This window comes from Selaginella moellendorffii, unplaced genomic scaffold (assembly GCF_000143415.4).
Source record: "Selaginella moellendorffii unplaced genomic scaffold, v1.0 SELMOscaffold_102, whole genome shotgun sequence".
NCBI lineage: Eukaryota > Viridiplantae > Streptophyta > Lycopodiopsida > Selaginellales > Selaginellaceae > Selaginella > Selaginella moellendorffii.
The window spans coordinates 483,526-507,849 of record NW_003314363.1 but is presented as its reverse complement, the minus strand read 5'-3'; the positions used below and the strand labels follow the sequence as shown (position 1 = coordinate 507,849).

General features: G+C 51.3%; 8 protein-coding genes and 1 long non-coding RNA gene across 11 annotated transcripts; 5 read left to right on the top strand and 4 right to left on the bottom strand.

Moving 5' to 3' along the window:
* Positions 1–2,780: 2,780 nt before the first annotated feature.
* Positions 2,781–3,990, bottom strand: LOC112342217 (plastidial lipoyltransferase 2-like). The gene is made up of 5 exons (XM_024663671.1): positions 3,840–3,990; positions 3,697–3,789; positions 3,372–3,642; positions 3,157–3,307; positions 2,781–3,101 (listed from the first exon to the last, which is right to left on the bottom strand). The coding sequence occupies exons 1-5, from the start codon at positions 3,893–3,895 to the stop codon at positions 2,806–2,808; spliced, it is 867 nt and encodes a 288-aa protein (XP_024519439.1). The 5' UTR covers positions 3,896–3,990; the 3' UTR covers positions 2,781–2,805.
* Positions 3,991–4,004: 14 nt separating this feature from the next.
* Positions 4,005–6,260, top strand: LOC9630358 (glutamyl-tRNA(Gln) amidotransferase subunit A, chloroplastic/mitochondrial). The gene is made up of 10 exons (XM_024663668.1): positions 4,005–4,615; positions 4,668–4,979; positions 5,033–5,212; positions 5,260–5,354; positions 5,408–5,483; positions 5,542–5,619; positions 5,672–5,765; positions 5,828–5,877; positions 5,936–6,049; positions 6,106–6,260. Exons 1-10 carry the CDS (start codon positions 4,013–4,015, stop codon positions 6,157–6,159), a joined length of 1,656 nt encoding a protein of 551 aa, XP_024519436.1. The 5' UTR covers positions 4,005–4,012; the 3' UTR covers positions 6,160–6,260.
* On the top strand, positions 6,186–9,164 carry LOC112342216. The gene is made up of 6 exons (XM_024663670.1): positions 6,186–6,201; positions 6,279–7,951; positions 8,009–8,090; positions 8,157–8,193; positions 8,249–8,335; positions 8,389–9,164. The coding sequence occupies exon 2, from the start codon at positions 6,602–6,604 to the stop codon at positions 7,898–7,900; it is 1,299 nt and encodes a 432-aa protein (XP_024519438.1). The 5' UTR covers positions 6,186–6,201; positions 6,279–6,601; the 3' UTR covers positions 7,901–7,951; positions 8,009–8,090; positions 8,157–8,193; positions 8,249–8,335; positions 8,389–9,164.
* Positions 9,165–10,689: 1,525 nt separating this feature from the next.
* LOC9630357 (serine hydroxymethyltransferase 4) lies at positions 10,690–13,031 on the bottom strand. Its single transcript, XM_002989895.2, has 5 exons — positions 12,941–13,031; positions 11,780–12,858; positions 11,306–11,699; positions 11,139–11,240; positions 10,690–11,088 (listed from the first exon to the last, which is right to left on the bottom strand). The coding sequence occupies exons 2-5, from the start codon at positions 12,839–12,841 to the stop codon at positions 10,838–10,840; spliced, it is 1,809 nt and encodes a 602-aa protein (XP_002989941.2). The 5' UTR covers positions 12,842–12,858; positions 12,941–13,031; the 3' UTR covers positions 10,690–10,837.
* Positions 13,032–15,465: 2,434 nt separating this feature from the next.
* LOC9629866 lies at positions 15,466–16,530 on the top strand. Its single transcript, XM_024663738.1, has one exon. The coding sequence runs from the start codon at positions 15,466–15,468 to the stop codon at positions 16,528–16,530; it is 1,065 nt and encodes a 354-aa protein (XP_024519506.1).
* A 1,328-nt stretch (positions 16,531–17,858) lies between these two features.
* LOC9630356 (haloacid dehalogenase-like hydrolase domain-containing protein 3) lies at positions 17,859–19,348 on the bottom strand. 3 transcript variants are annotated; one of them, XM_024663673.1, is made up of 9 exons: positions 19,235–19,348; positions 19,060–19,170; positions 18,900–19,004; positions 18,761–18,843; positions 18,626–18,709; positions 18,501–18,576; positions 18,365–18,437; positions 18,095–18,319; positions 17,859–18,031 (listed from the first exon to the last, which is right to left on the bottom strand). In XM_024663673.1, exons 2-9 carry the CDS (start codon positions 19,160–19,162, stop codon positions 17,956–17,958), a joined length of 825 nt encoding a protein of 274 aa, XP_024519441.1. In that variant the 5' UTR covers positions 19,163–19,170; positions 19,235–19,348; the 3' UTR covers positions 17,859–17,955. The 3 variants fall into 3 exon arrangements, with proteins under 3 accessions (XP_024519441.1, XP_024519442.1, XP_024519440.1); XM_024663674.1 differs by lacking the exon at positions 19,235–19,348 and having other exon boundaries at positions 18,095–18,188; positions 18,246–18,319; positions 19,060–19,194; XM_024663672.1 differs by lacking the exon at positions 19,235–19,348 and having other exon boundaries at positions 19,060–19,194.
* LOC112342218 lies at positions 19,105–19,395 on the top strand. Its single transcript, XR_002990876.1, has 2 exons — positions 19,105–19,219; positions 19,276–19,395. It is a non-coding gene; the product is annotated as an uncharacterized LOC112342218 (long non-coding RNA).
* LOC112342215 (trihelix transcription factor GTL1-like) lies at positions 19,310–21,061 on the bottom strand. The gene is made up of 2 exons (XM_024663669.1): positions 19,488–21,061; positions 19,310–19,416 (listed from the first exon to the last, which is right to left on the bottom strand). Exons 1-2 carry the CDS (start codon positions 21,016–21,018, stop codon positions 19,409–19,411), a joined length of 1,539 nt encoding a protein of 512 aa, XP_024519437.1. The 5' UTR covers positions 21,019–21,061; the 3' UTR covers positions 19,310–19,408.
* Positions 21,062–21,700: 639 nt separating this feature from the next.
* On the top strand, positions 21,701–24,003 carry LOC9630355 (glycerol-3-phosphate acyltransferase 5). The gene is made up of 2 exons (XM_002989967.2): positions 21,701–22,835; positions 22,906–24,003. The coding sequence occupies exons 1-2, from the start codon at positions 22,050–22,052 to the stop codon at positions 23,854–23,856; spliced, it is 1,737 nt and encodes a 578-aa protein (XP_002990013.2). The 5' UTR covers positions 21,701–22,049; the 3' UTR covers positions 23,857–24,003.
* Positions 24,004–24,324: the final 321 nt, after the last annotated feature.

Genomic DNA, 24,324 nt, shown 5'->3' with positions numbered 1-24,324 from the left:
TTCTAAGAAATCAGAAGAAGCTTAACCTCTGTAGTACTTTCTTTTGTTTTTGGATTGCTTTCGTATGTTAGCTTCATTTGCCAGTTGACTCCTTCCACGGCCATATACCATACTATGAGAAGTGTAAAAAGCTGGATGGGAATGATGGTATGCACATAACATTGCTGGCGGAGCAAAAGCATGTGAAATGTAATGTACAGACAGCAATGAACAGGAATCCACCTTTTGTCAAAGCCTCTTACCTAGGTTCCCTGCAACATGTTTGGCAGCCGTGTACTCATTGCGCTTCTATAGTCTTTATTGACGTAAAGTTTCCATCTTGTAGTGCTGAATTTAATTTGAAACTAACCTTGCATCACTCAAGGCTCCACGCCAGATCCCAGGGCCGAGAAGGCAACTCCGGAAGCGGCTAGAGCCCGTTTGTGACGACTTTTTGGCTAGTATTTGTGCCCCGTTGATCTCTCGCATGTGAAGTGAATTCTTGAGCTTAATAGTTTTGCCTCTTTAGGGCATTCGGAGAGTGTTACGCAGGAGCTTCTCAAAGTGCTTTGGCATGGCTTATCAGCAAACACTGTTCGAGGTGAGATCGATGTGCAGCGTTATCCTATGCCACAGACTCTGGCAGTGGAGGGCATCACCGGTGGCGCCATCCAGCTCCCACTCTTACCCGACAATCTTGCTAAGCTCAAGCATGTCTCACAGCCGGCACCTTTTGGCATTGGCGAGCGGACTCGTTTCGACACCAGCGTCCACCGGGCCTGGCAATTGGATTCCTCCAAGATCTCCTTCCCTGACAATCCAGAGTTTCTTCCCAAGAGGGTCCACGACATTCTCGAACATGGGAGTGAACACCGGAGCCCAGGACGTAGTACATCCGAGATCACCGTACGGCTGAGACACGTGGTGAATCTGGAGAGTCACGACTCTCACCTGTGTATGTATAGCGATGATGCGATAGAGTTTTTCTCTTCTTTCTTAATTTGTAACAGGAGCTTGGCGTGAACCTATACAAGCAAGTTGGGCATTTCAAACTTCACAGTGACACGGAAAAGGAAGATGAGATCATCCAGCTCCCCACCCAAATGGACCAGCTCTCACCGTCCCGCACTTGGGCTGCTCCAAGGCTTTGAACTTCCAATACACTAGTAGCTACTTCTACACCACCTTTTTCTGTGACTGCAAGCACAAGCTTGACGACAGGATCGAGATTGTGCTTGGTGTTTAGCTTGGTGAGAAAGAACACCAAGTTCTTGGGCGTGGATGATAGTGCGTTCTTCATATCGTCACTGTCTTGCGTTCAATCTTTCATGCAAGAATGGGCAAGCCGCAGTGAGGGTGTTAGAGCAAAGATGGTGATCCCGCTCTGCCTGCTCTACTCTGAGATTCGTTGGTGGTGATAGTCTAGAGCCATTTGATAAGTTCCATGACGAGGAAAACTCTGACAAGCAAGGCTACCTGGGGAACGAAGGTGGAACTTCAGAGTACTTCTATCACGTCGCAGTGCTGGTGGCCTGGCCCAAGAGTAAACGCTGTGACGCGATTCTCTGGAGTTGCTCGAGTCCCGTCCACAGCACAATTGTGGCTGGGCTTTTGAAAGACGCTGCCACTGCTGAGGATGCAAAGGAAGAGTTGGACAAACTCGAGGTGGCACTAGAGAAGTAGAAGCCGTCAGTCATAGGCAAGGTTTTGGACTTGTGCCTCGGGAACCTACAGTCTTACTCCATGTTTGATCAGGGAATCGAGAATTTGCTGGGCAACCTCAAGTCGGCAGGGTGTGAGCAAGGAGCAATGGAGCTGGCCAGAAAGCTCATGAAATATGTCAAGAAATGTCCTGTCAAACTTTTAGAGAAGCTGTTAGAGTTCTTCCTCGACACTCCAGCATGCAAGGCCGAGGCTTTGGAGATCGTCTCCGAGGCCCCGCTTGAGTGCGTTGCACTGGCAGTGCATCGCAGCCATGAGTACTGCAAGATCGTGGAAGCTCGAGTGGACAAGCTAACATCAACGGATTTGGAAGCGGAGAAACTCAAGCTAAAACTTCCATCGTGCAACCATCTTCGATGTTCACGGACGGTTCCTGGCCAGTGTTGTGAAGCTGATCTTCAAGCTTGTGGCGTATGGCTCGCTAGACATTGCCATGCAGCTCGCAAGCAAGGTGGAGAATCAGCTGCCGATGGATGTGGAAGAGGAACTCAAAGTATACTACAAATGCAACTACAGTCTAGTGCTAGTACTGCCGTTTCTGGTTTCATGGCGAAAATTGTCGACGAACACAGCAAAGTCTTTGAGAGGAAGAATAACATTGACACTGATGAGGAGTGCAGCCAGTTTGCTAGGCATGAAAGAGAGGGGCGCAGTGACAGCCTTGGTTGCTGGGCTGTGTGCTTCTTACTTGCATGGGAATGCTCCTCACTCATTTACGATATTTATCCCACTGCGAACTTTGGTTCTGCAGAAGAGCACTTTGATTCCGCGGAAGAGCTTGCTCGGGATGCGTACAATAGGGTGGCAAGCGTCCGCCATTGCAGTGTGATTCCCATGGCCAGGGATTCGGTGGAGAATGTGTTCTGGTTTGGGGTGAAGAGCTCATTGGCAAGGTGACTGGATTGCTCATGGACCAGACGCACCTAAGTTGGATCCTAATGCCCATGGCAAAGTTCGAGTTGGGTTTTACAAGCGTCTCGGACTTCTCCTGGGGGTTGACACTGGACCAAATGTGGATTGCTACAACCAGGAGCCATGGAACTAAGCTAGCTCGATCCCGAGAACTTGACAATAATGTATAGCTTGTGACAATGGTGTGATTAATTATAGTGAATGATAATCGTGTTTGTATAGTAATTGCTGTTGTCTTGGGTGGACCAGCTCTGTGTTGAAGACGTCGGAGAATGCCTGGAGCAAATGCTTGTGGACGTGGTTGAGCATCGCTGTGTTGGACGACGCTGGATCGACGAGCTTGGCGACGCTCCCCACGGCTTTGTCGCGAATGCCGCAAGGAACGATCTTGCTGAAGGGGGAGAGGTCGGTGGTGACGTTGAGCGCCAGGCCGTGGAAGGTGATCCACTTTGAGACACGGACTCCGATCGCCGCGAGTTTCTCCTCTCCTGGTGGAAGACGTAAAGGAAAAGAATGAAAACTTGGAGAAAGGTTGCGTTATACCAATCCAGACGCCTGTGAAGCCATCGACACGAGAAGCTCTGAGGGAGTACGCCGACCAGAGCGCCCGTATGACCACTTCTTCAAGAGCTCGGAGGTACCAGTGGAGATCGAGCTTGTAGTTCCTCAAGTTTAGAATGGGGTACATGACAAGCTGCAAAGGAGAAAGAAGAGAGTTTATCTTCGACGAGCTCTTTTCGAAGGACGATCGCTCGTACCTGGCCTGGTCCATGGTAAGTTACCTCTCCACCTCTCTCAGTGACGTGAAGCTCGTGAGGAGGATCGTCCGTGGCAAAGTTGAGGAACTTGGAAGAGCTCCCAGTCCCCATTGTGTAGACGGGAGTGTGTTGGAGCAAGAGCACGGTGTCGAGGTCTGGGCTGCCTTGATCTTGGCTGAGAGCTTTCGCATAATCGGCCACGATGCTTTTCTGCCACCTCCAAGCATCTGTGTAAGGGACGAGCTGGTCATAAAGATCATAGCACTGGCACCTAAAATGAAAGGAATTTCACACAAGAGCTTCTCTTCAAAGAAAATCACTTCACCTCCGGCGTTCCTTCATAAGCGGTGAACGTTCTTCCGCGGATTGCGCAAGAACTCCAGGCTTGGTTTTGATCGAGGCATAGCTAACACTGTTGCTGCAAGAAAGAGAGGTAATCTTGTGTGATAATCAAGGCTTGATCCTTACCTCGCCTTGACGATCGGAAGCGGCAAGATTGCTGGCGAAAGAGCGCTGGCCTCCATCGCCGATGGATCGATTGCCGCCTCGCCTCTTGGAAATTCCAGCGGCAGCTGGATCAAACAAAAATGTGGCCTAGCAAAATAAAAACCCTAGCTAATGCCCGCGGGGGGCATATCACAATGGCGTCTTCGTTGGGCGCCCAAGCGCATGCCCACGGCTATGGCCAGGCGCAAGCTCACGGCTATGGCGATGCCCGCAGCGCCAGATTCTTCAGGAATGCAGGTGATTTGTCTCCATCCTCTTGCCGATTTAGAGCAGCCATGGCCACGGCAAGCGCGTCGATATTGGCATCGCCGGCCATTCCAAGATCCAAGCCGGCATCGTCGCAAATCTCTAGGCTCCAAACGCAGCTGCGAAAGAAGGAGATTAGCGCCTTGGAGATCGTCACGGAGTATCTGGATCGATTGCGGGAGAAGGAGCCGGACGTGAAGAGCTTCCTCCATATTTCCAGCAGCGCATTGGATGAGGCGGCGGAGATTGACGGCAGGCTTGCCAGAGGCGATGATCCTGGGCCTCTCGCAGGTATTCCCATCGCAATCAAGGATAATCTGTGCACGCGAGGCATGCCTTCTACTGGAGGCTCCCGGATTTTGGATGGATACAGGCCTCCATACGATGCCACGGCAGTGAAAAGGCTCAAAGAATCCGGGGCAGTGCTCATAGGAAAGACGAACCTCGACGAGTTTGGCATGGGGAGCTCCACCGAAAGCTCGGCTTACCAAGTAAGTTGTTCGTCATAGTTTTCAACAAGTTTTCTTATGTTCTCATTCACAGGTAACTTCCAATCCTTGGGACTTGTCTCGCGTTCCTGGAGGATCGTCAGGAGGATCAGCAGCCGCGGTGGCGGCGGGACAGTGTGCTTGCGCTCTGGGAAGTGATACTGGAGGTAGCATAAGGCAGCCAGCTTCTTTTTGCGGGGTTGTTGGATTAAAACCAACTTATGGTCGGGTTTCTCGCTTCGGTTTGATGGCCTATGCTTCCTCGCTCGACGTGGTTGGATGCCTTGGCACCTCAGTTGACGATGTTTCGTTACTTCTGACTGCTATAGCAGGTCACGATCCGGCTGATGCTACTTCCAGCTCCAAGGTGAGTCTTATGCTGTGATTCCTGTTGGAACTAACGGGTTTACAGTTGTGCAGGTAGTTCCGAACTACTTGAAAGCATTAGTGCCAGCCAAAGAACTTCCGGGAAACCCTTTGGCGGGGATGAAGTTTGGGATCATAAAAGAGACAATAGGTGAAGGCGTCGAGCCTGCGGTAGCTCAAGTGGTGAAAAACGCTGTTGTTCATCTTGAGAAGCTTGGTGCTGTGGTTCAAGAGGTAACGAGCTATGTGTCCTGCTGCTAATCTCTGTGTATTACTGCCAGGTTTCTTTGCCTACCTTCTCCCTTGGTTTACCTGCATATTACGTACTGGCAGCTTCAGAAGCATCATCCAATCTATCACGTTATGACGGTATAAGGTACCAAATTTACAAGTTATTTAATCTCTTGGTTAACGATATTTGTCTTGTAGATATGGCCCTCGAGTTGTTGCAGACGAGCTTAATGCAATGTATGGTGCTTCTCGTGGACAAGGATTTGGGGCAGAGGCAAGTTAGACTTGTTACTATGAAATCTTTTTCCTGACTGTTTTCCGGATTTCATCAGGTGAAAAGACGCATTTTGATGGGAACCTATGCGTTGTCAGCTGGCTATTATGATGCATTTTATAAACGCGCACAACAGGTAAGTATCGTAGATCCTGCCCTTTTTTATTCATTGTCAATTGTTATGCCAGGTGCGAACTTTGATTCAACAAGACTTCAAGAAAGCTTTGGAGGATGGTCACATACTTGTATCACCCGTGGCTCCTAGCCCAGCTTTCAAAATCGGTTAGACACTTGCTGGAGTTTTGGTGTTGGTCTTTTGTCATCTCATTGCCTTGGCATGGCAGGAGAGAAAGTACTGGACCCCTTGTCGATGTATCTGGGAGATCTTATGACGGTGATGCTACGTCCTGCAGTTCCATGACTTTTGAGTTTTAAATTCTTTCTGTGCACAGGTGAATGTGAACATGGCTGGCCTACCTGCATTGTCGTTGCCCTGCGGTCTGATCGAGGACGAGGGCTCTAAGCTTCCAGTGGGATTGCAACTGATTGGCAACGCGTTCGAGGAGGTCAGTGCTACATGACAATGATCTTACATATGCATGTCACATAAACATATCTGTAGGAGGAGTTGCTGCGGGTAGGACACATTTTTGAGCAGACCGTTCCGACATGGTGATTGTGTTAGCTAACGCAAAGCTGAACAGACATAGGTGACAGTGTGAGTTGAAAGTTCCGCTCTTGCTTAAAATATTGATGCTGTAGCTTGCTTGGTTTTAACGTCTTTGGTGCTTCCAGGCTACGAAAGATCAACATCTGTACTATAGGACTGCTATAGAAGCCCTCGAGTGGGAGCATGCATAATTTTGCTACGTACTGGTGGAGCACGGATCATATTTGTCAGTGTTTATGCTTGGGGTCTGTGGCACAAAGAGCAAGAAAGTCAGCCGGCGGCATCGAAAAACAGGTATTTTTTTCTACTCGGTGAGTTTGGGGTTTGGTAGGGTGCTCTGGAATCTGGGTATGGCCGTGTCCGATCGGCAAGGAAGTTCTACTTTTAGGCACCCACATTGAGCAGCCATAGAAAAGGGAAAAAACAAAGGAAAAAAAGAAGAGAAAAAATGGTGAAGTTGATTCAAGGGGAACCAGGGGAGTCGGAAGAAGGCTATGGAAATGCCTTGTCGCAGCGCCTAGAGAAGGTTCAGTTCAAGACGCTAAAGCCACTGCTGTGGAAGTCACTGACGCAGGAACCGTTCCTCTCCGACCTCTCGCAGATGGGTCTTTCCTGCTTCTTCCAGTCCAAGTTTGTCCGGGGGGACGAGGCGCTGTGCCGAGAGTTTCTATGCAGCTACAAGAAGCATGGATCAGGGTATGTGAGGCAGGAAGTTGTCCAGACGGGCCCGAAGATCGTCCAGGTGGTTCTCAAGCTCCCTCATGGCGGGAAGGCAGTGAAGGAAGTTCCCAAGCTCACCTCTGAAGAGCTCTACAGCATGTACAACGGGCCAACCGTCAAGGTGAAGCACAACGGCTTTAGCGTCAAGGCGCTGTCCGATCCCCACTTCAAGGAGTTTGTGAGTTTCATGGTGGACCGGATGAGCTGCAAGGTGAACTGCACGTACGTGAGTGCGGAGATTTTGTACGCGGCCAAGTATGTCTGGGAGACCAAGGCCGTGCTAGACTGGGCCGGATATATGAGTCACAGGATCCAAGCTCAGTGTGAGAAAGTCCGGGGAACGTCCCAGAGCGCGTTCGAGTACACACAGTATCTCACTCAGATCATACACTATCAGCTGGGAATGGCGAGGGACGACGAGTTGCTCGTAGATACCGGATTGGGAATGGAGTCGCCTCCCGTCGTCCATGCTCTGAAAGTCCAACGCCCAAAGGATCAAGCGATGGGATTGGAACTAGCTAGCTCTGGTCGTGACGGTGATGGAAGCACCGTCCAGCAGCAGCACTCTGGAGTAAATGGTGGAGAGAAACGGCCGAGGAAACAGCACGAAGCAAAAGGTGCCGCGAAGAAGCAAAAGAGTAATGCTCGTGAAGGGCCCGAGTATGCTCTAAACCTGCTAGAGAAAGTGACTGACTGGATTAGAAGTAATGGCTCCGAGCAACAAAACCGTGGGATTGAGCAGCAGGCTGAGAAGAGAGTTACTCAGCTGGAATCAGAGCTAGATGAGATCAAGCGTCGCTGCGAAGCCGAGCACCAGCAACAGGTGCAATGGGAGGTGCAGCTTAATCTCGTCCAGCAGGAAAAGATTGTGTTGCAGGACCAAGTGCAAGCTCTGGTCGCTCAGCAGGCAGCTTTGAGGCAGCGCCTGGAGGTGTCCGAAAGGGAGAGGCTCCAGCTCCAGGCCTACTTGTCTCGGGCTATAAACGGGAAGAAAGACGATAGCTTCTTCAGGGATCAGCCGAAATAGAGCTCCCTTGAAGCATCGGGAGTTTGCGTGTACCACTAGACTTGGCTTCCGGTAAGTCTAGCTGGTTAACTAGCTTTTTCTTTTGCGTCTCTCATACATACCTTGCAGTGCGCAGACTGCTGCTCCACGTAAAAAGGAAGTTCGTCCAAGCATTTCTAGCCCATGCAGGAACACTGATCACTATTTCGAGGTAATGTAGCGTTTGCTTTCATTAAAGAGCACGCTACAGCTTTGACAATGTTCTCTTGGAACGCAGAGGATGGGGAGTTCTCTTGTACCAGACCTGGCTTCCGGTAAGTATAGCTGGCTATCTAGTTTTGTCTCTCATACATACCTTGGATTGCGCAGACGGTTGTGTTCTATGTTGTTGCTCCACGTAAAAAAGGGTGCGTGTGGAGGAACACTGGTCTAACAACGTGAATGAATCCTTTCGAGGTAAAGTAGCGTTTGCTTTGTTACAACTTTGACAGCCTTCTCTTGAAATGCAGAGAACTTCGCAGTTAAAACATCTACGGCTGGAACCGAGAGGTATGTCTCTTCTTTACAACGAAACACAGGACCTCTTGAGACGAAGGCGAAGAAGGGGCCTTTGGTTGATAAACCCTGGGGGGTGGGGGAAGTTTTCTCTATAGGGTTCTTGGAGGCATGACATCGCCCCCGAATCTGGCAAAGTTCCTCAAGCCGTATGTGCTCAAGGTGCAGCTCTTCAGCCGGCACATGACCGCTCATGTGATCCACCGCATCACCACGCGCACGGTGGCAATGTGCGACTCGAGAGAGGCCCAGCTGCGGGAAGAGATGGCCCAGCTCGAGTCCGTGGCCCGGGCCGCCAGGGTGGGCGAGCTTCTAGCGTCCAGGCTCAAGCTCAAGGAGGTGAAAGAGGTGGTTTTCCAGATGGAGGAGGAGATGAGAAAGGTGGAGGAGGCTAACAAGCAGCGGATGCTCAGGGCCTTTTCGAGCAAGCTCGTCGAGGGCGGTGTAGATTTCGTGTAGAGGTTCTAGAGGTGGACGGGCGATGCGGGACAAGGGAGATTTCTTGCTCAGCAACATCTTCTATGGAGATGGGAAAGGAGAGAAGGTTTTCTTTTTTGTTTTCTCGGCCCTCGTCGCGTTTTGGGTCTCCTCGATGCGTTTTGGGTCTCCTCGATCGATCGCTGCCTGCATTTTGAGAAATTGGAAGAGAGGAACAAGAGAAAAGAGAGAGAAGTTCCACCACTGTAAAATAATAACTCCTTGCATTTCATGAAGATCAAAGCTTTTGGTCGTTTGCTTTTATGGCTGCTCTACTCTTCTTTGTTTCCCATGGAAACTCTCCATCTGTAAGACACAAAAGATAAACTCGTTTGTGGTTTCGCTGGTTGTGTCAAGCAAAACAAACTGAAAACTCCATAGCCATCAATGACAACATGAGCGTCAGAATTACTTTGTTATTTGCTAGCCGGGTTCTCACTTTCGGAGCCAACTTTTCTGGAAGTTTTCTCGTACTCCTATGACCTTTTCCTCAGCCACTCGTCGATGGAGTCGGGATCCAGCGTCGACGGCGTCGGCAGCTCAATGAAGGACGACAGCGACGACTCCTCGGAGCTCTCGGAACCACTCTCGGAAGAGAGCGACGAAGACGACGTCGTCGAAGAGGAAGAGCTCGAAGAACTCGAAGGAGAAGCCGACGAAGAATCATCCTCACCGCTCTCGAAGGCCTTGTTCCTGAAATGCCGGGGGGACCGCAACCGGACTCTACGTCCACTCTTCTCATTCTCCGCGGAGCTCTGCGACGTGGTGGCGGTGGTGGTGGCCGCGGCTACGTGCGACTCGGACGACGAGCTCGCGGACCAGGAGCGCGGCACGTCCTTGGCAGCGTCGGGCTTCCGGCTGGCGGCACACTCGGCTGGCTTGGCCGGAGGAGCCTTCGGCGGGTTATGGTGGTGGATCCTCGACAGTGGCAAGTGGAACATCGGCCGGGGCGGCGGCGCGGTGGCGGGTCTCTTGCGCAGGAAGTTCTTCTTCTTCGTCGCCAGCGTCTCCGCGAGGACGTCCGGGCTCATGTTCTGCGGGGACAGCTTGAAGGGAGCGCTGGCCGGTCGGACGGGCCATGGCCGCGGAGGTGACGCCACCACCTCACCACCTTTCTCGTCCCTGGCTGCTGCTTTCACTGCCTTAACGTCCAGCTTGCTCTTCATGAGCTTGGCCACCGCGGAGTAGTTCCGCCACCTTTGCTGCTTGGGCGATGGAGTCGTCGTCGCCGTGGTGGTGCTCGTCTTCGTCGGCTTGTCTCTCTCCTTGGGCAGCACCTCGTCGATAAGAGCTCGGATCATCGAGAACTCCTCTCGGCTTCCACTGGCGGAGACCGACGGCCTGGCGAGCAGAGCTTGCTCCCTCCGGCTGTGGCCAGGAGCCGACTTGCACCGCCTGCTCAAGCTCGAGCCTTTGGATCCAAACACCTTCTCCGGGTGGTGGTGGACTTCTTCCGGCCGTCTCTCGCGCTCTCGTCGCTTGTGGAGGAAGTCGGCTACCATGGACCTGGAGATCGGCCTCTCCCGCGGCAGCGGTGGCCTCTTCCTGTGCACCAGAGTCGAGACGAGGGATTCCTGGAGGGGCCTCTCCCTGAGGACTGTGGGCCTCTTGCGAGGCAGGAAGTCGGAGAGGAGCGTCCCGTACATGAAAGGCTCTCGCTGGGTGATGTTCCTGTGCACCAAGTCGGGCTGGAGCCTCCTCCGTGCTGGCCTGTAAAACTTTCCATCTTCCAGCATCCTGCGCTAGATTGCTTTGCTCTGGTAGGAGAAAACAAGAAAGCAAAACCATACAACCAACTTAACTGATTCGTTTTGTGATGTGTCACTGAAGAAGCGTCTACAAAAAACGAGAGATTGAATAACGGTGTGTCGAAATGTGATCATTGTGATGAGGTTTCCTCCCTGTATCTACAGCGTCCCCTTTGATTCACCTGTATTTCATGCTTCCCGTGTCGAAGCCAGGCATCTCAAACGCGGACGAAAACTGTTCCACCTTTCGCTTGAGCTCCACCACATCTTTGTTGCTTTGAACTACGCTGCTGCTCGCCAGCTTGGGATCCTTCTGCGACTTGCAGTCTCTCTGCAAACTCTGCGCAATAGTCACAGCGTTGCTGAGAAGCTCGGCGATGGTCTCAAAGTCTTTTTCAACGCATCCTCTCGAGGTCATGGCTGGGGAACCTGGGAAAAAAGATACATTACGTTATGCTCGAGAGCCATACAACTCATACCAATGCGAATTCCTCCAGGACCTCTTACGGAGCTGTCGCCATAAACAGTACACTTGTTCACGGTAATGTGACATAACTCCGTGACTTTCTCAAACCATGCGCCTGGAAAAGAAGCGAAGAAAACGGGAGAACGACGTTCAGAGCAGTTCTTGTAACTGACTACTTACCCGTGATGCCGAGAGGCCGTAAATCCCAAATCAACAAATGATTATCCGTCCCGCCAGTAACAAGCTTGAAATTACGCCTGACCATAGCATCAGCTAAAGCCTTGGTATTCTGGAGCACTTGTCGTATGTAGTCCTTGTACTCTTTGCTAGCAACCTGCTTCAACGCGACAGCCAGGCCAGCGATATGGTTGTTGTGAGGTCCCCCTTGCAGGGACCGAAAAATCGTAAAGTTGATCTTTTCCTCGTAGTCATACGAGCTCTCCTCGGCAGTGCTGCCATTCTTGCGAGGCCTCCCTCCTTTCCTGAAAAACACCATTCCTCCTCGCGGGCCTCTCAGAATCTTGTGTGTTGTGGAAGTCACTATATCGCAGTACTCAAAGGGACTTACACACTCCTGCAAAAAAGCAGCTATCGTAAGACACAAGCGAGAAAGAAAAGATATAAAAGTGAGCGAGAGAAAGAGAAGTAGTGTACCTGAGTAGCAACAAGGCCACTGACATGCGCCATGTCACACATAAGAATAGCACCATACTTGTCCGCGAGATGGCGAAAATTCTCGTACTTCCACTCCCGGGGATAGGCACTCCCTCCACACACGAGAATTGCTGGTCTGTAAGCGCTCACCAGCCTCTCCAGATTCTCGTAGTCGATGAGCCCCGTCTGGGGGTCGACACTGTAAGCCAGCGTCTCGAAATGGATGGAAGTCGCCGAAACCTTCTTCCTCCCGGCGATGGTGTAGCCATGGCTTGGGTGGCCGCCGGAGAGAACGTCCAGTCCCATGATCCGGTCCTTGGGTTGCAAGAGCGCCGTGAACACCGCAAAGTTGGCGGACGTGCACGAGTAAGGCTGGACGTTCACTCCCCAGCTCTTGGAGTCGAGGTGGAAAGCTTCCAGAGCTCGGTTGCAGCACAGCGCCTCGATCTGGTCGATATACTCGTTGCCACCATAGCAGCGAGCTCCCGGATAGCCTTCGCTATACTTGTTCGTGAGATGGCTTCCAAGAGCTTCCAGCACCGCCTGGGAGGTGTAGTTCTCGGACGCTATCAGCTCGATCCCCTTCCACTGCCTGGACTTTTCGTGCTCCATCAAGTCCCAGAGCTTGGGATCCAGCACCGAGAGTGGCTGGTTCCCCCACTCTCTCGTGCTCTTGCGCGCCGCCTTGGCACCATCTTCTTCGCAACCGTGGTGGGAGCTCTGGACGGAGCTTACCGAATGCTCCGGGCATGGAGTCTCCGGGAGCTGCATCAAACCTGGCTGGAGACCATGGGGATGACGAGCTAAAGATCTTGGCAGTGGCTTGAAAGCGGTAGCGGTGATCTGGTTGGAAGGCACAAGCTCCTCCTTGCTTCTCTTTGCTCTTGCTACCAGTGAACCCTCGAGGACAGTGTGCTGCCTTTTACCCCCCAATCCATGCTGCTGCCAGCTCTGGAACACGCTGCAATCCCCGCGGTTCTTCGCAGCTACGGGAGCGTGGATTCTTCCATTCTCGCCGGAGAATTCTTGCTGCAAAGCTGGCTTGGAATCCTCATCACTCATCGGCCCCAAAAATCAAGCTGTGGCAAGGAATCAACAACAGCACCAACTCGATTGCGCCGCCGCCATGGCTGAATGCCTAGGAAGCGATCGAAAACTTACAGGGTAGAGAATCGCCTTGGCCTCGAAGCGTGGAGCCCTAGATACATACATCCCCCCTGGTCCAAATAACAGAAAGAAAGAAAAGAAAGAAAAGAAAGAGAATATTCGTTTCCACTTTCAAGAGCCCTAAAATGATTTAGGGTTTAGTCAAGATTCTGATTGGGACGACAGGTTGGCACGTATATTAAGCTAAGTATTTTGGGAGCAAGAGGAGTCACGAAAGCTTGGGACAGGCCACAGAATTGGATCTTGCGCGACGCTATCATTTGATAAGGTTCATCCAACCACACCAAACCTCCCCGTTAGATTTATATAACTAGATTCATCCGTAAGCTCATGCAAACGTATGGAATAAGAGAAATCTGTACTTGATATGATGCCTTGATCGGTCGATTAGATGCCAGCGTATTTAATTACCATGAATGGTAGCTTCTCTCTTTTATCATATTTCGTTAAGGAGTATCTTCGGTCTCTAAAAATGCTGATTCTTGTTTGTAAAAACGTTGAGGAAAGTTCACCATTTCCTCCGGTTGTTGTTTCGTGTGTAAGATCCAAAAACGCCCATTCATAATCAAAGTAACAAAATTATAATCAATAGTTTCTAACCTGTTAGAGGAGCAAATTATTTTCTTTAACCATGTTCTAAATGTTAAACCATCCTTATTTAACTTTTATTTATTTTTGTTACTATGGATTTCTTTGAGGTCATTTGCCCAAGACTTATACTATATGGTAATAAAAAAAATATATATTTAATTTAAATAAGAAAACCAATTCGATCTAAGAAACTCCTCTTGCTGAAAATGGCATGTGTCAGAGACAAAAATCCTGCCAATGTTACATAGTTACCCATCAATCTATTAGAGAACTGGTCAAAAGAAAAAAGTTGAAAGAAGAGAGCTTGAAAAGGAAAACTCAGAGCATTTTTTATTACCTTAAGTGCTCTTGATCAAACTTCCAACTTCTACGATGGCACGACTAGAGGCTTCAGGAAGGTTGATATAGACTGCTATCAACAATATTCTAAAAATCATACAGGACTTAGAAAAAATAGATTATGAAAATCTTCTAAACACCTTGCCAGGTATATTTTTGTAAGTAATTGTACTTTAATTCACTATCACCAAGGAACCCTAATTCCTCAGGCAGCATATTGTTCCTTTCTTAATATTTTGGTTTTTTTAATCCAAAACTAAACTAATTTGGCCTTACCACGTATTTGACCACGATGTGGATCCAGAGGATGCTTGCTGTCCAAATTGGCGCAGACATCGCTACTGAGATCTGGTGAGTTCTGTAGATTGTGATCTAGAAGCTACAGCAGCAGATAGTGGTCAAGATCTGCTATGATCAGTGGTGTATATAACTTTAATTTTCCTCAAGGTGACGGAATCTTCATGTGTTTTGAATCGCAATGGCTATTTGTATTACCTATGTATTATTACATTTAGTTAAGGATATATGATCTCAATCACTTTTCTTCTCAAACTAAGATCCATCTTCTTGCGTGATGACCGATCATTAAACCCACAACCACAATCCAACGACATTTACAATGTAGTGAACCTGAAAGTGGAGGTGAGTGAACATCTTGCCAAAGTAGAAACCACCAAGTTCTGTCACTTGGACATTGAGTTAACATTGAGGAAGCAAGGAACCCACCGTAGTATAATTAATGAAACAAATTAACGCCTATCAAAACCGTATATGCTTAAAGTGTGGCAGATTAACCTTTACATTGAAAAATATTCTAGGATATCTTCGTTTTTGCGGAGCTGGGAATGTAGTTGGACCACTCTTTGAAGGAGCCCTGCAAGTAAGTAACGGTCCGGGAACAGGAGGAGCGCCATTTGTCATGTGTAAGAAATCCTTAAACCGCTCTGACGGCGAAATTGCCTTGTTTGATCGCATCTCCTGAAAGTGTTGGCACCCAATTAGGCCCCAGCATGACGGCTCGGGCTTGGCCAGCCGGCAGCGCTCTAGTGATCCTTCTGCTCGTCTCGACGATCCTACTCTATTTTATGCCCTCCAGGTTCCGGAAGGGCTCTCTCCTCCTCCAGAGCGGAAAGGAAGTCAATTCCCCCCAATTTTTCCAGCCATCCGGTCCTTCAACAGGCTTCGATCTCTTGCGTTTGTCTGAAAATGGGACAAGGAGCTGTCACAACGTGAGCACGGCATTCGGGCATCTGTTTGGAGTTCCCAGGCCGGAGGAGAGCAGCGGGATCATCACCTTGTCCACGGATCAGGTTCACAGGTTTTGGATCGTTTCATTCGCCGCCGATGGAAGCAAGAGGTGCTTTGGAGGAGATTTCTATGAGACAGATCTCTCAGGTACGAGGCAACTTGTCGTTTATAAGTTTCGTTCTTCGTTCCTGAGAAATCTGCAAGTAGGTCCAAAGTGGAAGTCACGACCACCAACAACGGACTTTGGAGACGGCTCATACCTCGTGGAGCTCAAGGTTGATGGAGATTTTGCCGGGATTTACAGCTTCAAGGCCATCCTTCTCTTCGCAAACTTGCATGGAATGGATTCACACCCGGAGAGATGGTTCCGCGGTCAGGAACAGTTCGTTCTCCAGATCAACTTCACGTCCAGCGGCGAGCATCACCGCTCAAGGCCACTCCCAGTTTGCACAAGCAACGACTTGAAATCGTCAGCACCAACAAAGTGGTGGGGGCAATGGACGAGATCACTGACTTCAAACGAGAACTCCTGCGAACTAGACCACGATGGACGATACCTCTGCCTGGACGGCGACGAGAAGTACTGCGAGACAACGTCCTCACGCTGCACAGGAACTCTGGCAAGCCTGGAAAGCAATGGATGGGTCTACTCGACTGGAACCTGCGAGTTCCATCTCTGGAACCCGTCTGAGGCGTGGCAGTGCTTGGACGGGAAGAAGATCTTCTTCTGGGGGGACTCAAACCATCAGGACACCATTCGCAACCTCATGAACTTCGTGCTGGGATTTCACCAGGGCCTGCTTCCACGGACTTTCAGCACCACTGTCGCCAATCCTTCCAATTCTTCGCAGAAGATGGAAGTCGTGAGCGTTTTCAATGGCCACCCGGATCCATCGAGAGACGACCGCGGTCTAGAATCACTCTACGAACAGCAGTATCGCGAGTTTGTGGAGGACGAGTTCTTCCGCGATGGGTCTCCCGACGCGGTCATCCTCAACTCGGGCCTCCACGACGGGATTCGATGGAACAGCGCGGCGGAATTCGCCGCCGCCGCCGACTACGCCACGGCCTTCTGGAAGGAGCTCGTCAACGGCACAGGCACGAGAGTGATCTTCCGCTCCACCGTCACGCCCGCAGGCGCATCGAGAGGAATGCAATCCAACCCCGCCAAGATGGAAGCCTTCAATGCGATACTCGGGGAGAAGATCCGGCGCGCCATGGATCATGCGAGATTTGTGGATGCCTACGACATGACCTTTCCCTGGCACTACGATCACTGCTGCAGCGATGGAGGGCACTATGGGCGGCCGCCATCGCTCACGTCCTGGCATGGCGGCATCGGCCATCGCTACTTCGTCGATCTAATGCTCGTCCACATCCTCCTCACGGCTGTTTGCCCCAGTTAGTTCAAAAGCATTTTTTGGAGGGATTTGACACGTTTGGAACCCTAAAACAAATGTTCTCCATGAAATCCATGAAAGAAGACGATGCGTGTCCGTCATGCGATCGTGCACTTGATGGCAAGCTCTTTCGATTCATGCGCGTGAGAGAAAGAAAAAATGCGATTGCTCATCCGGTTTTCTGGAAACGATTATCCACGCATCCGGTGTTCGCTCCGCCGCATCCAAGGTGCTACCATCCATTCTTTCAGTTATTCTATTCTTTCCCTTTGCCAATTTCTTTCTATTCCTTTCTAGGCTGCTATCCAATTTGGAATGGGACCAAGAGGCTCTAGTCTCATTTATGGTTGCACAATTCATCATAGAAGACTTGAATCAGCTCTAGCAGCGCCGATGTTTCTTTTTCACTATGCTACAATCCTTTTACTTTTTTCCTTCTGTAGCCCTACAGAATTTGCAGCTCATATGGCTGTTGTGACCGCAACCTTCAGACTTCTCGCAGATCAAGATAGCTATCTTTTCCGATGAGTTAAATCATGTTTCGGGTGGCTCAAAAGCAGAATAACATGAGATTTTATGCTGTAAGTTTGACTTGCGTGATTTAATCTTTTCTTTTGTCTCAAGTGCAAAGTTGAGAGGAAGGTCGTGGTTACTGACAGGTATCTCATCTCTAGCATCAATCAAAGGCTCTGGTATAGATGGAGATTTCGCCCCCTTGGTTCAACTGCGGCATTAGTGTAACATCCTTCTGGTTGTAAGTTTTCTGTAACATCTCATAGTCTTAAAACTAACCTGCACTTTGTCTGTGGTGAAAATGGAGGTGGGGTGGCTCAAGCTTATGGTGTCGAAGAAAAATCGATGTTTATATTGGCACTTCGAGCAAAGCATCTGCTTGTCATTGCTACCAGTTCTGACATGATTTTTCAGGCACTTGCTCTTCTCTCAATCGTTTCTCAAGCCCAAGTGGAAGTTGCTGATGGAGTTTGACATGGCTAGACATATGAAGTCTAATCGTTTCGGTGGTCATTAGCAGCGAGAAAGATGCACTCTTGTAAGCAAGCAAGTAAGAACCATGACAATTTTTTTTGTTAGTCCTCTTGTTGCAAAGTCCTAATGACTTCGCTTACAACTTGTTTTTGTTATGTAAGGACGTTCTAAAGAGCAGTTTTTATGTACTGCCAATTAGACCGCCAGATACTTCAGGTAACCACATTCTCTCATATCTAGAACTCACTGCTTGCTTCAATGCGTCACTCACTTCTCCTGCTAAATATTCAAATTTTACTTAGTTTTCTTTTAAAACAATGACATTGTTTTTTTAAAATAATTTTTTGTTATTATAAATTAAAAACATAGTTTTGATCATTGAGTATAGAATGTTAAGAAAATTTTCAAGCACTGTCCCTTCTATAATATTGCAAGAAAGCAAATTTATTTTGGAAAGCTTGTCGGCACCAATATGCGGTCCTTGATCTCTTCAAACGACTTGACTTCTTTTTTCCATAGCCTGCAAGTAAACTCGTCAGAGGACCTGCCGCTTAGAAGGCCCTTTCCTTTCACAGGCTCTTACCACGCATCGATTCCAACAGCATTCGCTCCTTGCTTGTCCGCCACGGGGTCATCTCCAACATGAACTGTGTCTCTGGCTTGCACCCCGAGCTCATCTGCATGGCTCGAAGAATTAAGAGATTTTGCAGCGTCAATCTTAGCATTGAGAGTACCCAGTGCGGTAAGAAATATTTCCTTCGCTGGTTTCTCGTGACCAATTTCAGAAGAGATAACAAGAGCATCAAACCTGCAAACCAGCCGTAAGGCCGTAGGAAGAAAAAGCTTCTCTTACACATCGGATATGTTCAGCTCTGCCAGAATGGGACGAAGGCGAGAATCAAAGTTGGAAACGACGGCAAGCTGTACTGGAGGCCAGAAAACACGTGAGAAATCGCAAGATCTTCCTAGGGAAAACAAAATCAACTTGCCTCCTGCACCTCGCAGGTCCTTCAATGCGCGCTCTGCACCATCGACAAGCTTCCATGCATCACCTCTTCCAAAATACTGACAAGAACATAGATGATCCACTAAAAAGTAACCTTATTATGCTCACCTGATAGAGTTCTTCAAAGTAGTCATCATTATCACAGCCTGTTGCGGTGGCAACCGCATACTTCCAAAACCTCCGACCATCACCCTGAACTCAAAGCTCAACCCACGAAAAAAAGAAATGTAACTACGGACGAACCTCGTAGCGAAGTCTCTCCGGCCATGGTTCACTGAATGCTTTCTTAAACCCCTTTTTGATTGCATCGGCATCAGCCTGAATTCCTGGGGAGGGTAAAAGTCAGCGCATGTCAATAGAAAATGTGATAGACCCTACTCACCGTACTTGGAGCCGAATGAAGCGTACACTTGCGGCACTGGCTGAGACGTTTCCAGCAGCGTTCCACCCACATCGACCAAAAGGGCTCTATAAGCCGGAGGTGAATCTGGATGAGAGGTAAGTGTCGGATGCAAACATAAAAGAACGAAGGATTTTCTTACTTTTGCTTGAGCTTGAGCACGATACGGGACGAACCCACTGCCGCCGCTTGTGCCGATTGCAAAGACCCACCTTCCACCTTAAGCTTACTCCCAAGCTCGCCATCTTGGAAACTTTCATACGCCGGAGAAGAGCAACATCAATGCCAAACGAAGGAAAAAGGTAAAAAACACAGACCTCTGTCGGATATAAACCCAAACGAGCAATGTAAATCTCAGAAGAGCAAAGAGAAGTAGAAGACAACCGAAGATCTGAACTCCCAAATCTCACAACTCTTGAGGAGTCAACAAGTAGACCATAAATTGATCATTTGCTGCTTCTTCCTCCGAAGCAACACACAGACTTCGTTGCTCATAACTCTGAAAAGAGAAGAAAAAGAAAGCTAGAAATCACGAGGCAGCAGGAGCAACTTCAGTTAGAATTCCCGAACCTGTTACTGCTGCCACCATCGGAGGGACTTCTAGCGCGGCTGGCTTCTTGAGAGCAGCCGAAAGCTCCGTGAAGTATGGCATGTCCGCTGGCTCCTTGACGCCGTCGCTCACGTCCTTGTACGCAGCGGTCAGCTTGTCCCACTTCTCCCTGCATTGTTTGCCGTCCCTGGGGATCCCCTGAGCCATGAGAACCTCCGAAAGCTCCTCCCACACCGCTGCTCGCCTCGTCCCACTCGAGAACTGCGCTTCCATGTCGCCCCGGAGCTTTATCAGCTGGAGGACCTCGGCCCGCTTCCAGTTCTTGCTCCGCTTTTTCGCTCCGCCACCCGCGAATCCTTCCGGCTTTGGCTGGGAATTCGAGAGCCCGTTGTTAAGTTGCTGGAACTGCCCGGCGGCGGCGAAGAGACCAGCACTGTCGTTGTTGCCAACCAGCTTTTGAGTGAGGAAGATCATCGCGTTGTTGAACGCAGCCCTCTGAGCTCGGTCCTCGGATCTCCACTGCTCCTCGCGCTCCTGCCGTATTTGCTCTCGCATTTGCTCCCGCCGCTCCATGGAATCCAGGAGCTCCCGGAAGAACCTCTGCTGCTTCGCCACCACCGCTTCCACCAAGCTCTGGACCACCGCAACATCGGCGACAGGGACGTACTTGGGCAACTTGCGTTTCTTCCTCGCTCGCCCAGACCCGCCACCACCTTGGGAGCTCGCACCAACATTTCCTCCCGATCCATCCAGCACCTCGTCCTCGTCAACGTTGAGAGCGTCCTCGCGCTGCTGGTGGTTTGCAAATCCCTGTTCTTGAGGGTGATCTAACTGCTGCTGGTGTTGGTGGCGATGATCCTCATCCATCCTGCCGGCATTGGAATTCCTCGGCCCCGCCATTCTCCCGGACAAGACCGGGTGGAGAACATCGTAGAGCAAGAAGTCCTCCTTGGGCTTGTTCCCATCCCTGACCTCCTTGTAGGTAGCGCCCAGCTTCTCCCACTTGTCCCTACACTGCTGCCCGTCCCTGGAGATCCCCTCGCGATTCAAGGCCTCGGCGATCTCGTCCCACAGCTCCATCTTCTTGCCGCCGCCGCAGAAGCGCGCCTCGTAATCCGCGCGGAGCCCGATGAGCTTGAGCATCTCCAATCGCGTCCAGTTCTTGGAGCGGCTCTTCTTGCTGCCCGGCTGCTCGCTGCTGCTGTTGTGCGCGGCGTTGCCCTTGCTCTTGTCATTCTCCTCGTTCTTGGCGCAGGGTTCCACCGGGATCAAGGACCGCGGCACGGCGATCGACGCGCCCTGCGCCGACGAGCTGCAAACCCCGGCGGGAGCTTCCGGATCGATCCCCAGGCCGGGAGCGGTAGCGGCAGCGGCAGGGATCGAGAAGAGCGAGTCGTGCGACGGCGCCGGGAAGGATTGGAGCAGCGAGAGAGCGAACAATGGGATGGATTGGGATGAGCAACAACCTGTCTCGACCGCCGACGACGCCTCGTCCTCGTCGCGCCATTCCTCCTCGTCGTCCTGCTCCATCGCTTCCTCCATTCGGGGCATATTCCCGGATTTTAGGGCTCTATCCGGATATACGAAAATAACAAATTCAAATTTCTCGTAAGAGCTTAGCTAAATGTAGCGGGAAGGGAATCCGCGAGATTTGATTCCTTCACACACAATCACGGGAAAAAAGAGGACCGACCGAGGGAAGAAAGAATTTCTCCCGCCATTAAAGGGACACTGGGCCATTGAATGCCACCACCGAAATTGAAAAGGCCGTGGAATATACGCCGAGATGCCTTCTTCTTCTCCGCCATTAAGATCGTACAGCTGGCTGGCGCTCTCGAGCGTGCCGCGCGCTTCCTTCCTGGCTGTATTTTGGGGTACTGTCTCCACTACGGTCTATAGTATTCATACTGTTTGGAGAGTACGCTCCGAAGCGCGCGGCATTCATTACTATGAAATGGTCACATGGTCAGCGCCTGCGTGTGCGGCGTCGCGTGGTCGTAGTTTCTCGTTTTACAAGGTTTTAAAAAGCACTTGTTTTGATTTATTAAACCAAACAACACACGGCGGCGGTACAGTCTGTCACCGCGTTGACCCTGGGAGATTCCACTGCGCGGTCGGTGGATATTCCCCCGCGCTTGACCGATAACGGACTCATCATGTGACCCGGTGCTGCTAGATAGATTTAGCAGAAGCTTCTCACCACCACCACACATTTGCCCTAGAAGAACTAGTTTCTTTCTTTCTTCTTGCTGATCGCTTGTCAGCGGGGAAGTTCATACGGGACGAAGATTCTCGCGGGAATCTAAAACGATGCTTGGTTTGATCCGGTGCGGGGAGGATTCCGAGGCCGCGGGAAGGAGCAAAGATTTTTGTCTCGATTGATCGCTTGAAAGGAAGAGTGGGAGAAAGCGAGAGAGGGAAGAGAGTGAAGAAGACTCGGAAAGGAAGGCGCTCTTGTTGTTGCTGGGTCGATTCTTTCGTTGAGCGACATTAAATTCCACGCGAGAGGCAAGAGGAAAGAAGAGTAGAGGCGGATAGCGAAAGAGCGAGAGGAGCGATCATAAGTTTTGTGGCGGACAGCCATGAGGTCGTTTCGAGAGCTTGTGGGGCTCGAGGATTTCGTAGCGGTGTGGTTTTTGCTAGTCCAGGCCAATTCATGGGCTCGCCGCTGGAGGAAATCCATGGCGGCCACCAGGGGAGCAGCAGCGCCATCGCCACCGCCGCCCAAGCACCACCAGCACGACGCAGCGGCGGCGCCGCCCACATTCGCGGACTCGATCGAGAATTGCTGCCTGGATGGCCGTGACGCCGCCAGCGTGGTGTCCGATCTCCACGGCACGCTCCTCCGCTCCGCCAATTCCTTCCCCTACTTCTTCCTCGTCGCCTTCGAGGCCGGCGGCGGCTTCCCGCGCGCGCTCCTCCTCCTGGTAATGTACCCGCTCATCCTCGCCGCCGAGGCGCTCGTCTCCACATCCCTGGCCACGCGCCTCTCGATCTTCATCGCCGTGTGTGGCGCCCGCGAATCGGCCGTGGCCACCGTCGCGCACGCCGTTCTTCCCAAATTCTTCCTCGAGGACATGCATCCGGATGCCTACCGCGTGTTCATGGCGTGCCCGCGCCGGATCGTCGTCACCGCCACGCCCCGGATCCTCGCGGAGCCCTTCCTGCGCGAATTCCTGGGCGTGGAGCGCGTCGTCGGCCCCGAGTTGGAGGTGACTCGCGGCGGGATTTGCACGGGATTTGTGCGCGGCGGCGACGGGACCAGCGAAGAACAGGCATTCAGGGACTGCTTCGCGGATCAGAGGCCAGGGATTGGGCTGTGCAGCAGCGATCGCGCGCCGGAATCGCGCTTCCTGCCCCTCTGCAAGGTAACGATCGATATTTTTTTCAAACGGTTCTAATGGTGGTCTTCCCCAAATTTCTTCCTTCCTCTTCCAGGAGGTCTATCTCGTGCCCAGCTCCAAGGCGGTGGATCCCGTGCCGCGCACCCTCTACCCCAAGCCGCTCGTCTTCCACGACGGCCGATTCGCCATCCGCCCCACGCCGCTGGCGGCGCTCGCGATCTTCCTGTGGCTGCCCTTCGGCTTCCTCCTCGCCATCCCGCGCATGCTCGTCGCGGTGCTCAGCCCCAGCGTCCCCCTGGCGGGATTCCTCGAGGCGCTGCTGGGGCTCCAGATCCGGATGCGCGGCAGCCCGCCGGCGGCGGCGCGGATCCACGGCCACGGCGTCCTCTTCGTCGCCACGCACCGGATGCTGGTGGATCCTCTCTTCCTCTCGGTGTGCGCCAGCCGGCGCGTCACGGCGGTCACCTACAGCATCAGCCGCGTCTCGGAGCTGCTGGCGCCGATCAAGACGATGCGGCTGACGCGATCGCGCAGCCAGGACGCGCGCGCCATCCGGGCGCTGCTCGCGCAAGGCGATCTCGTGATGTGCCCCGAGGGCACGACGTGCCGCGAGCCCTACTTGCTGCGATTCAGCTCCCTCTTCGCGGAGCTGACGGACATCATCGTGCCGGTGGCGGTGGCGGTGCGCTTCCAGTTCTTCCATGGATCCACGGCGCGGGGGTGGAAGGCGCTGGATCCGCTCTTCTTCCTGCTCAATCCCTTCCCGGCCTACACTATCGAGTTCCTGGATCGCGTGCCCGACGAGTGGACGGTCTCGTCCGGCAAGAGGACGAGCATCGAGGTGGCCAACTTCGTCCAGGAGAAGCTGGCGAGGGCTCTTGGCTACGAGTGCACGAATTTCACGAGGAGGGACAAGTACCGGATGCTGGCTGGGAACGATGGGATCGTCAAGGGTGAGCGATCGACCCACGAGAAGATCCATGCAAAGGTGGCGGGGGGGAGATTTCTAGGGCTTTTTCAATGCCGGCAAGGTGGCAAGATCTAGAGTGTTCTTGGTTTTGTTTTTTTTTCCTCTTCTAGGGACACGGCTCGATAAGCGCTTTGTACATTACATTCTTCTTACGTCAAGAACAAAAAGGAGTCTCGTATACATGGTGACGAGATCTTTGATTTGATTGATCCAAACTTTATATATGATTTCTCCCTCCCAGTTCCCAATCTTCGTTTGTTGTTGTTTATACGTTGTTTCGTCTCACCAAATAGATCCTGGCGAATCAGGATTTCACGGCTTGCTCGTCTCGCTCCACATCGCGCATGACTTTGGATTTGCAACAATCGCAATCGATGCCGATGTGTCGACCAAACGAGAGCTCCACGATCGCAATAGTTTTTCAACCAATCCAAACTTTATATCCTTGGGACCCTCGCGCCGATCAATCAAGCAGTAGACTTCACGGATCGCGACAAACAATCTAAACTCTTTTGCCCTAACCCTAACTACCACCCATTTCGA